Source organism: Emydura macquarii, unplaced genomic scaffold, assembly GCF_026122565.2.
Source record: "Emydura macquarii macquarii isolate MOO-44397 ecotype Brisbane River unplaced genomic scaffold, CSIRO-AGI_Emac_v2 contig_2948, whole genome shotgun sequence".
NCBI lineage: Eukaryota > Metazoa > Chordata > Testudines > Chelidae > Emydura > Emydura macquarii.
Window position 1 is genome coordinate 1,233,858 of NW_027133085.1, and position 13,104 is coordinate 1,246,961.

At 39.7% G+C, this 13,104-nt stretch overlaps 1 protein-coding gene across 8 annotated transcripts in view; it reads left to right on the forward strand.

The window, feature by feature from the left end:
• Positions 1-13,104, forward strand: part of CTNNAL1 (catenin alpha like 1) — a 162,127-nt gene that overhangs the window by 124,306 nt on the left and 24,717 nt on the right. For 7 of the 8 annotated variants that reach the window (XM_067569890.1, XM_067569891.1, XM_067569895.1 and 4 more), the window contains 2 exons: positions 10,448-10,498; positions 10,601-10,755. In XM_067569890.1, coding sequence (XP_067425991.1) covers positions 10,448-10,498; positions 10,601-10,755 — 206 coding nt within the window. Of the gene's footprint in view, positions 1-3,948; positions 6,604-10,447; positions 10,499-10,600; positions 10,756-13,104 lie in introns of those variants that run through there. The other variant, XM_067569897.1, reaches the window with a different exon arrangement.

Consider the following 13,104-nt stretch of genomic DNA (forward strand, 5'->3'; position numbering starts at 1 on the left):
CACAACAGATGCATCACTAATTGGATGGGGAGCACGCCTACAAGACCATAGCATTCAAGGTAAATAGTCACCACAGGAAATGAAATTACACATAAACCTACTGGAGTTACAAGCTGTCCGCAATGCTTGTATACATTTCCTACCTCTAATAGCAGGGAAAACGATAAAGATAATGACAGACAATATCGCCTGTATGTTCTACATCAATCGCCAAGGAGGTGCAAGGTCCAGCTCTCTATGCTCAGAGGCAATGCAACTGTGGAATTGGTGCACAACATCCACATTTCAGCGGCATATCTACCCACTACCCAAAATACCACTGCATACAACCTGAGCAGAAAGTTCGGCAACAATCATGAGTGGGAATTACACAACACAGTCCTGCAAAGCATCTTTCGTCAGTAGGGTTACCCCTCAATCAATATATTTGCAACAACGAAGAATCGCAAATGCTGTTACTTCTGCTCGAGAGCAGCTCTAAGTGCACACTCACTGGGGGATGCATTCCTCATCAACTGGAACACAGGTCTCCTGTACGCATTCCACCTATCCCCATGATAGCAAAAACCATACACAAAATATGCAGGAACAATGCGAGCGTGATGATGATAGCTCCAGCATGGCCCCGGAAACCATGGTTCACTTACCTCGCATAGATGTCGATCCACGCACCAATCCTCCTCCCACTAGTCGACAATCTCCTCTCCCAGAACAATGGCACTATACACCATCTGCACCTGGAGAATTTACACCTCACAGCATGGTTCCTAACTGGTTCCGACAAGCTGAATTACAATGTTCGGAACAAGTAAGGAATGTTTTACTGAACAGTAGAAAACCTGCCACAAAAAACACTTACCTTCAGAAATGGTGTAGATTCTCCTTATGGAGTCAACGAAAGCAGGTCAGTGCACTAACGGCATCAACCCCCACTATACTAGACTATCTCCTGGAAATAAAAAAAATCTGGATTAGCAATTAGCTCAATCAGAGTACACCTAGCAGCTGTCACCACCTTCCGTGATCTCATTGACGAATCCATGGTTTTCACGCATTCAATCGTCAAACGCTTCATGACCAGTATACAAAACGTGTACCCAGACATAGGTCCTCCCATAATACCGTGTGACCTCAGTTTGGTCCTCTGGGCGATTATCAAGCCACCATTCGAGCCTTTAGCGACTTGTTCACTACTGCACATGTCCATGAAGGTACCATCTCTAGTCGCTATCACATCGGCACACCGTGTGAGTGAACTCAGAGCACTTATGGCACGCCCACGGAATACAATATTTCACAAAGATAAGGTGACGCTACGACCTCATCCAAAGTTCCTCCCCAAGTTAACATCAGCATTCCACCTTAAACAATACATCCATTTACCTACCTTTTATCCAAAACCACACTGCAGCGTACAGGATGCGGCCTTCCACATGCTGGACATCAGACGAGCCATTGCGTTTTGCCTAGAAAGAACTAAACCTTTCAGGAAATCACCTGAACCCTTTGTATCAATTACGGTATGTTCCAAAGGCAACACCATAACCACCCAAAGACTTTCAAATTGGATTTCTGCCTGCATCCACACATGCTACACTCAGGTAGCATCAGGTGTGATGCCACCCCAAAGCATCAGGACACATTCAACCAGATCAGTTGCTACATCCACGGCCTTCTTTCATAATATGCCAATTATTGAAATATGCAAGGTAGTGACCTGGGTGTTGGCCCACACTTTCATAAAACACTACGCCATCAACCAAGCATCAAGATGTGATGGAGCAATCGGACCATCAGTACTCTCTTCTATACAACCTAACAACTCCGAAGCTCCCTCCTCCAACTGAGGACACTGCTCAGAATCACCTGGAGTGGAGCACCCACAGGGACACTACCCAAAGAAGAAGAGAAGGTTACTCATCTAGTGCAGTAACAGAGGTTCTTCAAGATGTGTGTTCCTGTGGGTGCTCCACTGCCCTCCCTCATTCCCCTCTACTTTAGAGTCAAACACACGGCTCTGTGGTAAAGAAGGAACAGAGGGGTCCATGTCACGCCCGTCAAAAAGGGTGCCAACGGCGCAGCGAGACGGGGACGGCACAGGCGCGACCCCGACAGGCACTGCCGGTGAAATCTCTGATCGAGGCGTGCCAACACCTGGAGTGGAACACCCACAGGGACCCACATCTTGAAGAACCTCCGTTACTGCACAAGATGAGTAATCTTCTCATCTTCGATATGTGTGGTCCCTATCTGTACTCCACTATCCGGCCTGTGTTCCCTTTACTTCAGATCATCGTTGATTTGCAGTAAGAGGAGGAACTGGAGAGGCTTCAGCCCAGCTACCTCTTATGCCCTTGGTCTGGAGTATGAGGAGGACTATTGAGTATGTGCTGGCCATTGGATGCTGCTTGTTAGACTTTCTGCACTGGGGCGCATGGCATGCATGTGCACCCACATGTGGAATACAGATCAGAACCACACATCTCAAAGAACTTCCAGTTACAGGTAAGTAACCTCCATTTTCAACTTGGTTTTGACTTTTATCATCTTATTAATTATAATATAGAAGTCAAAACATTTAGACTTTTAGATACATGACAAATTATAATAAATCAAAATGATGATGTTGAAACAAAATACTTTTGGAATATTTCAGTTTATGAAGAATTCTGAGATTTTGATATTTCTGTCCTGATTAAAGATGAAACCAAATGTCAAAATCTCAGAATTCCCATAGGACAAATTGTGTTTTTTCAAGAAGCTTCTACCTGTAGTAGCAGAATACCACCACTATACGCATGCTTCAAAAACCTGCCACCACCTCCTTTCCTTTTGCAACTGATTGTATCTGCACTAATAGGAGGAAATTATGGTCAATAACAGCTAGGCAGATCTATGTGAAATATTAAGACTCCTACATAGCTAAAACATTTAGGAAGTGGTATTTACAGGGAAGGGAAATCCTGCATGGGAGACCCATGTCTGAGAAGACTGCACCCTCACTAAGGAGCATGTTTGAACTGCATGTAAAGCATATTACTAGCAGCATCATTTAAGGCTTGTTTACACAGGGATACTCAGGAAAGTTAAAACTAATTAAATAAAGGTGTGAAGTTAAAGTGCATTAAACCCCTCTGTGGATGTTCTCATTCAGAAGTAAAGTGGCCTTAGTTCACTTAAGCTAAGGCAAACTAAATTCACTTTGCTCCTGAATGAGAAATAGGTTATAACACAGGTTATACTTAAGGATGGGAGACTGTCTTGGAAAGCAGTGACTCACAGAAGGACTTAGAGGTCATTGTAGATAATAACCTCAACATGTGCTGTCAAAACAATACTGTGGCATAAAGGGCTAATGCAGTCCTTGGGTGTATAAAAAGAGGAATATCCACTAGAAGCAGGGAAAGGATCTTGCCTCTGTATACAGTGTTGGTAACAGGGTGGATAAAAATCAATTTTTTTTTTTTTTTAAATCAGATTTAAAAAAAAAAAAAAAAAAAAAAAGTTTAGATTTTTTTTAAATCATCAATAAAATGCTAAATTTCTCTCTCATTTAAAAAATAACAGGTACAATTAAATCTCATCACAAACATGCTAAACCTACACTTAGTCTCATAAAAATGAATTAATGGCTCTAGTCTGTCCAGCCTAACTACCAGCTCTTGCTTCTTGAAAGTTCTGGGCTTTCAGTTTCTGTTTCAGTTTCTCAGCAGACTAAAGTCACATGTGCAAAGAAAGACACAGGCTGGATAGGATTGTTGTTCTGTGCTTATGTGGTGGTGGAGTGGGGTCAAGCAAGGCAGAGGAATTAGTTAAGACACTCTTAAAGACAGAGAGACAAATGATGGAGGCAGAGTAGAAAGGAACAGTGGAGTGGACTGGAAAGAAAAAGGGAAGACATTATACAATACACACACAGCTTCCTATATTCCCCCACACTTTTGCCAGAGAAAACTTGTCATGGCTTCTGGGCGTAAGAGAGACCCTCTCTGGGAATATTTTGAAGAAATTCCTTCCCTGGGTAAAAAAGGAAAAAGTGTCAAGTGTAAGCAGTGCAAGAAGGAGATGCAGGGCCTAGTTGCAAGAATGAAACATCATAATGAAAACTGCTTATTGGGAGAAAATGATGTGGATGAAGATGTGGATATGTCTGAAGAACAATGTGGATCAACTGGTTAGTAACTTAAATAATTCACTTTGCAATGCATCATTCTTCAAGACTCTCTCTATGCCTATATGTGTGATTTAACAAGTAAATTCCCAAGCTGTTTGCTATGGTGGATGTTGCTAGAAAAAAAAGTTAAGCTTAGCTGATCCTTATGACTTGTTTAATTAGTTAACTAGGTTTAGAATCTATCACCCAAGTATACGATACAGAAAGGTGCAGTAAGAGAAATCTAGAGTTGCCAGTTGTCACTGGGTGTCATTTTCTTATTTTATACTACATAATACATGCCCTTATGTTGGAACATCATGGCCAGAGACCATAATGGTGATGCCATAAGTCTATTCCCTATTTTACTTCAGCATAACTCAGCTTTCTCATGGGAACCCCATCCTATACTTGTTTTCTCAAAAATCAGAAGTGCCAGTGAGTTCTATGGGGCTTACTCCAAAATTAAGTGCACTCTAAGTGCAGTCAGTCTTAGCTTTTTTGGTAATTTGGAATCGGATCTGCATCTTTGCTGAAAAAAATTTAAATAATTAACTGAATAATAGAGTGAGAAGAATTGAGAAGAATGACTATTCAAAATCATGTTTGAATTTTGTTTCAGTATCCCATTATGCATAAGAGACTTTGACTGTGACTGTCTTATCTGCAACAACTTCAGAGTCATCTGTTGGTACTTTTAGCAGCAGTGCTGCAACTAAACGTATTTCAGACAATGAAGTATCAGTAGCAAGCAAAAGATTTCAATCATCCACTAAAACCACCACCATGCATGGGTTTGTAGTACGGACCAGCAAATACCCACAAGACACCATAGATGACAAGATTGCTCGGTTCATTTATGCCACAAATTCTCCGTTTCGCATTGTTAACAATAAACACTTCATTGACATGGCTGAGTCCTTACGACCAGGCTACACTCCAGCTGATAGAGCAGACATTGCTGGAAGGTTGCTTGGTACAGTGTATGAGAAGGAACCTGAACAGTGTGCAAGAAATACTGAGGGGAAATTTGCCAGTTTAAGTCTTGATGGGTGGAGCAATGTACACAATGATCCAGTAATATGTGCCTGTGTGACAACAGAAGATGGGGTTGCATATCTTTCAGAAACAATAGATACATCGGGAAATGCCCATACAACAGAATATTTAAAAGAAGTGGCAGTGAAAGCTGTAATCAGCTGTGAACAAAAATTCAACTGTCACGTGCACAGTTTTGTCACAGACAATGCTGCAAACGTGGCAAAGATGAGAAGATACTTAGAAGATGAAACAGAAGGATGCTCCTTAACAACATATGGCTGCAGTGCCCATTTAATGCATCTTTTAGCGAAAGACTTAAGTATGTCTTCTCCAGGAATAAAAGAAAATGTTGGTGAAGTCGCAAAATACTTCCATAACAACCATTTTGCTTCAGCTTCATTGAAGAGAGTAGGAGGATTCAAACTAATCTCCTTCAAGATGTTTGATGGAATTCTGTGGTTGATTGTTTTGAACAATTTATTAAGAACTGGCCTATTCTCATAAAACTTTGTGAAGAAAACTGATAAAATAGATGGAAGTATCTCACCCAAAGTGTCTAACATTGGATTAAAGAGGAATGTAGAAGATATGCTCAGTATACTGAAGTCTATATCCATAGCCTTAAACAAACTTCAGAGAAATTGTTGTTGCATTGCTGATGCTGTTGAAATTTGGAAGGCACTTCAAGAGACATTGAAGAAAGAAATACCCCACCAAAAAGTTAAACTGCAGACAATAAAGAAGCAAATTGATCAAGCACTAACTCCACCTCATTTTCTTGTGAACATTCTCAACCCCAGATATAAAGGTAGATGCCTAACTTCTGAAGAAGATGCTGCTGCCATGGCATAGGCATCTCAAAATCACTCCTCAGTTATGCCAGTCATAATAAATTTCAGGGCTGGAGCGGAACCATTTAAATAGTACATGTTTGTTTATGATGTTTTGAACAAAATCACTCCCCTGAAGTGGTGGAAATCATTAGTCAGGCTCCTTGAAACAGAGTTCCTTCAGTTGCTAAGTAGAAGCTTCCTCTGCAGGCACAGAGAGACTATTTTCATTGTTTAGTATTATTCACTCAAAGATAAGAAATGGACTGGGAGTTGAAAAAGCAGGAAAACTCGTATTTCTGTTTGTCTATGTATAAAACTGACAGTGGGAATGAGGAAAATGAGAGCTAGTTGTAGAATTTTTAAGGACAGCGTATGTTCAGTGTTGTGATGATTTGTCTGTTAGAGTTAATAAAATTTGAAAATTAAAAAAAAAACGTTTTAAGGACATCCAGATACTCAGGAGACTGCTGCAATTGCAAATGTGAAACATTTATGTAACATTTAAGATTTAGTTTAATAAAATATAAGTGCTATTGTGCTTGTGTGTGTGATTTAGTTCTTACCATTCCTAATGTACTGCTGCTGCATCTGCAGCTTGACACAGGTAATGAGTATTATGTACTATTTCCTAAATTAATAAAAATCAAGTTATCTAAAAAATTACACGAAGTATACCCTCCTAGATGTTGTAAAAGGCTGCACTGAGTTGTAAATTAACATGTTTTAGTGATCAGATTTGCAGCATTATTTAAGAAATATGTGAAGAAGTATCAGTGGGAAACTTGATTTAAATCAATGATTTTGTCTTGGTGATTTAATCAATCCACCCTGATTGGTAAGACCACTACTAGAATACTGTGTCCAGTTCTGGTGTCCATCCTTCAAGGAAGATATGAAAATACTAGAGAGAGTTCTAAGGAGGGCCACAAAAATGATCCAGGAGCTGGAAAACAGGCCTTATGTCATGAGTTGAAGAGCTCCGCTTATTCAATTTATGAAAGAGAAAGTTGTGTGGAGAGTTGATCATTGTGTCTAAGTACGTATACATAGAAAAGTTACCTGATACCAGGAGAGCTTTTCCACCTTGCTTACAAAGGCTTAACAAGTGACTGGAAGTTAAAGTTAAATAAAGTCAACCTTGAAATAAGGCACAGTTTCCTGGTTATGAGAGTAATTAAACATTGGAAGAGTTTATGGGGAAGTAGTGGATTCACCATGGCTCAGAGCTTTTAAAACAAGATTAGATCTCTTTTAAAAATATACACTTTAATCCAATATCTGGGAGGTATTCCATGACCTTTGTGTGCAAGGGTCAAGCTGGATGGTTGTGGTGGTCCCTTCTGGCCTTGTAATCTCTGGATCTGAATCCACTTGCTCATCATCTTCCTTCATGGCCATGGGCAGACCAGTATTGCCTACATTGCCCTAAGTATGCTCATAACACTTTTTCAGCTCTGTGTTAAGATAATGACTGTAATCAAATCTCATACTGCAGGGCTTCAGCCAGTCACATGCAGGTGTCAGGAAATAATTTTTTCCCCTGATGCACAATTGGCTAGGTGTCTTCTGGTTTTTTTCACCTTCCCCAGAAGCATCAGAGATTGGCCACAGCTGGAAATGGGACACGAGGTGGGTTGGATCGGTGGTACAGAGAATCCTCTTTCTATATGCCTGGCAGGTATGTCTTGCTCACATGCTCAGGATCATATTTATTTGCCAGATTTGGGGTCAGGAAGAAATTTTTTCCCAGGTCAGATTGCCAGGGAAATTAAGTTTTGTTTTTTGTTTTGTTATGTGTTTTTTCCTCCTTTGCAGCACAGAACGTGATTTGCCTGCTGGGGTCATCTGGACATTTCTGTCCTAATGAATTCCCTGCCTGTACAGGGACCTCAAGTATTGTTGGCACGTTGGTCTCTCCTGTTCTGTCTATGGCACATAGATTAGCCACCTGAGGATTAAATGCTTTAGTTAAAATAAAGTATTTGGGCTTAACATAGGGGAATCTGGGTGAAAACTAATGGGTTGTGATATACAGGAGGTCAGACAAGATGATCTAATGTTCCTTCTGGCCTTAAACTCTAAGAAACAATGTGATTTAACTTCACCCCTTTAAATTGTCATAACTTTCCTGAGTCTCCCTGTGTAGAGAAGCCCTTATAGATCAGCCAGTGTCTGTAGAGGGAGAAATCACTGTTGAGTAGCTTTCCTAAAACTGACACCAAAGCCACAGCGCTGTGCTATTATCTTGTGGAGACTGTTTTTCTTTTCTGCACTCATGGATGGCACATTGTGGCCCAAATCTACAAAAATGCATGTATGCTTTTGTGTGCATGTGATATAGGTATGCAAATATCTCAATGTATGCTCAACTTTAGATGATGGTACTTCAGCAAGGTGGTACTTCAGCAAGGTTACTGAAACCAGCAAAATTCCCAATGAGGAACAGTAATAGGAAATGAAAGTCAAAATTGTGAGCACTGCTATTCAATGTAACATTCTCCTATTTGCAAATTTGTGTTGATTCTCTTAAGATAATGTACAGTAGAACCTCAGAGCTCGGGAATGGCGATTGTTTGTAATTCTGAAATGTTCGTACCTCTGAACAAAACGTTATGGTTGTTTTTTCAAAAGTTTACAACTGAACATTGACTTAATATAGGTTTGAAACTTTTCTATGCAGAAGAAAAATGCTGCTTTTAATCATCTTAATGTAAATGAAACAGGCACAGAAACAGTTTTCTTACCTTGTCAAATCTGTTTTTAAACTTTCCTTTTATCTTTTTAGTAGTTTATGTTTAACACAGCACTGTACTGCATTTGCTTTTTTTTCTTTTTTTTTGGGGGGGGGGGGAGAGGGGGAGTGGGGGAGTCTGCTGCTGTCTGATTGTGTACTTCCGGTTCCAAATGAGGTGTGTGGCTGACTGGTCAGTTTGTAACTCTGGTGTTCATAATACTGAGATCCTACTGTATCTTTTTTGAGAGAAGGCAGCCTATTCTGTTATATAATGCCATAAATAGCTCATACAGTAAGGGCTGTCTGTACTGCCATAACCATGTCAGGAAAAATCCAGTTACAGAACTGTGGTCTCTTTTAGAGTTAAAACATGGTTCTGTCTTTTAATATAAGGTAATACTTAACTGTGTGTGATCTGTATTTTTGAATTGTGCTATGAACTTGGACAGAGCAAAGCGTAGCATAGGTAAGGGATACAGTTAAAACTATTTCCTGGCTGCAGCCCCATAAACCTGCCTTCTGCTTATTGGCAACTTTTTGCTGGGGCCAAGAGGCTGATAAGAAGCAGAATCCACTGTACATATGATATACATTATACAAAACAAAGTTAAAATACATTCAGCACTATGAATCTGCAAATTCTTTGGTGGGATCATTTGGTGCCAGTGCAGTTTCCTCCCCCTCCATTTCTAGTACATATGCAGAAATAGATCAGTTCTTTACAACTAAGACTCCTGAAAGTGTGTTTTGGATAGACATTCATAAAGTTTATAGTAAGTCTTTGGGAACTTTGGTGGGAATGTCCATGAAAGTTAAATAACAGAGAGTGGCAAATTATGGCAGGAAATGAGTAATAATATTCCATTAGTGCTTAGAAACCTCAAGCAGGATTGAGGCTGCATTGTACCTAGGTGTTTACAAAACACACAAGGCCACATTCTAATAATATTACATTGAACAATAGCTTAATTCCTGACTGCATTGAAGTCAGTAGGACCAGTCATGGAGCCAGGTGTTACTCAATCTGAGCAAGGATATCAGAATCTGGCCCATAGTAAGACATTCATAAAAGAGCAAATCCAAGGAAGGAGAAAATCAGGTGCTTCACTGCATGCTACTGCCTTGGCCTCCAGTCATTACAGTCAATAAGGATCTAAGTGGCGCAGGAGGAGGAGGAGCAGCCACTGGGAGCAGCATGCACCTCTTGGGTTTGTGCGGATTTCAATTTGGAAACCTGCGGAAGAGCTGATGATGAGTCAGCCAGTAGTAAATAGTTCCTCCTGTAGTTGCAAGACCACCCCTGCAGGGGAGAGAGGCACTGATGCAGCTTATCAGCAAGGACCACTTAGCTTTTGAGCAGGTCGGGTGTGGGGAGCGTTGAGGTCTGGGTGAATCTTCTGAAGTCTAAAGAGCAGAACCTCCTGTCATTTCCTTGGGCACAAATCCCACTCCCACATGCCACAAGGAATGTTTCAGAAGAAACCCCAAGTAGGAGATAGTTTCCCATTCCTTACACAGAAAAATCTCTCATAGGGAACATGTATGCTGCTGTCTGAGTTACTAAAATCACATTCTGCAAAGTACTTATAAAGATTACCTTATATTTTACTGAGTGACTTATTACTAAACTGACTGCCAATACTTTTATAAAACTTTTTTTTTCAAATTATTTTTTGTTTGAGACAGAAGCATAATGCAAATCTGAAATCATTAAAGCCAGTCAAACTTGATACTGAGGTAAGACACGTCCCTTTATTTAGTATTGAACCTTTCAATTATTTGTTCGTTTGTCTAAAGAATGTAGTGAGTGAAAAAATGCAGTAAGTTTATCATGTACAGGAACAAGCAAAACTTGGAAAACTTGGATTAGAACTACATTTGCTCACATCTGATGTAGACTCTGAGACTGAGAAATGGGAAGACCAGGAGAACAAGATTGTGCGCCATGGACAAAGTATATCCAGCATGGCCCACTCCATATACTTATTTACCAGGTAATTACTCTGAATACAGTAAAAAAAATGTATTTGTAGAACTTAAGGAACCAAAGACAGTTTTTGCTTTATAGAGAAAGCAAAAAAACATGAGAACATTGGAGGGATCTATAATTGAGTTTCATCCATATGCCTCCTGATTTTGTATTCTAGTGCATAATACTTCATCAGTAAACAGCTTGGTAAGCTTTTCTAAGTGTTGGACATTATTGTGTTGTTAAGCAGCTGTTCTAGGACCTTCTGTGAATGATCTTTTTTTAAAGAAACATACATTGAAATTTTCAAAGCTGACTAAGAGTTAGTCACACAACTCCCATTTGAAAGGCAAATGGTAATTGTATGACTAACTCGCTTAGTCAACTTTGAAAACTTCAATGCTTATGTTAAAAAAAAAAAAATTGACACTATTCAAATGTAAGGTTGTAGCAGGGCTTTCATAATAATCTCATATTCCAATGTTTATAACTTCCTGAAAAAATTTCATTTTGCACTGAGATGTCTCAGTCTAGCTGTGATTTTTTCATTTTGATTTTTAGTATGAGAATAAACCCTGGCAGCTACTGAAATTATTGAAGATAAGAAAACTACTTCTTTGCTCACCAATAAACACAAATGACAGAAAAATCCCTTCAAACTGTACACTGAAATATCCCTTAATATATAATCATCTCCCCTGGTTGGGTGGGGGAAAAGGATTGGAGTTAAAAACTGAAAAAATCTAAAAGGTCGTAACTGACAGAAAATGATTACTAGTTAGGATATTGAAAATATACATTTTGTACAGTGGGGGCAGGCTAACATATTGAGAACCTTTTAATATTTGCTTGCCATGACTTTGTTTAGATGGTCAACTTTGTTAATTATTTGAGTTTTTATCTATAAAATAGAATATTTACTTGAAGCAAATTAAATTGAAACAAAGGAAATTAAAACCAATAGTAAAAGATCCTGTAACTATATAAATAAATGGAGAATGAGAAAAGAAGTAGAGCTACTATGCAGCAAAGATAGGGTAGAGATTAAGGATAATGAAACTAAATGTATACTTCGCCTTAAATTTCAGTAAGGATTATAATGCAGATCATGGGGGCTGTTGCCCCTTTTCTATCTGAGTGGCTAATCAAATTTCAGGCATCTTGAAGATGTTCCAGTTAGCATTAGAAATTGATGATCTGGTGTTTTCTTTGATGAAAGTTGTTTATTTACAAGGAATGCAGGAGGAAGCAAGAACAAAAGAAGCATTTCTTAGCTTACAGCCACAAGCCTCTTTAGCCAACGCCAGATCCAAAAGTGCTGTTGCTAACTTTCTTCTATGGCAGTGTTTCTCAATTAAATTTGGCCGCGGAACCCTTTTTAACTTCTGCAGGGCCATGCGATACCCTCCGCTGAAAAATCCGGGACATCTTCCCCTTTTCGGCGGCGCGCGCTGTCGGTTGTTTTCGGCGGCGCGCGCTGTCGGCTGTTTTCGGCGGCGCGGTTTCAATTTTTCGCAGAATCCTGAAATTCATCTCGCGGAACCCCAATTGAGAAACACTGTTCTATGGTAACTCTGTGCTCACCTGCAACTGCTTGGCTTATCTTGCTTTTTGCCTTTGCTTCTCTCTGTTTGTGTTTATTCTTAGTTTCTGTATGTTCTGCCCACACACACATGCCCACACCTACACATCTCAGCAAAAGCCTTCTGATGATCTAGGCATTGTCTACACTAGCACTTACGCTGGTAAAACTTTTGTTGCTCAGAAGTGTGAAAAAAACAAACCTCTGAGCAATATAAATTTTGCCAGCATAAATGCTAGTATAGACAAGGCCTTAGTGCAAACTCCTGGGTGGATTCACAACCCCCTTTTGTTTTAGGTGGAAGGGGGCTTTTGATTAACTCAGCCTAACCGTTATGTTAATAGAAGGGCATGTTCATACCCAGTCTCAAAGAGGTTTGTAATCAGAGCAGTCAACAGTACCTTTCAGTATAACAGGGCAAAGGCAGGATAGCTAATGGGAATGAGTTATAGAAATGGAATTACTATAACCAAGGAGAAAGCAAAACCCAAAGAGCTTAATGCACACAGGTTACGGGGATGGGATAACTTTTACCCCAGAATACTAAAAGAACTGGCACATGAAATTGCAAGTCCAGTAGCAAGAATTATTTAATCTGTCCAATCAGGGATGGTATCATATTACTGGAGAATAACAAACATAGTATCTATATTTAAGAAAGAGGAAAAAGTGATCTGGAAAACTACAGACCCATTAATCTGACCCCAATAGCATGTGAGACTTCAGAACAAGAGATGGAGATAAATGGAAAATGGGTTACAATGCAACATGGGTTTACCAAAAGTAGATGAT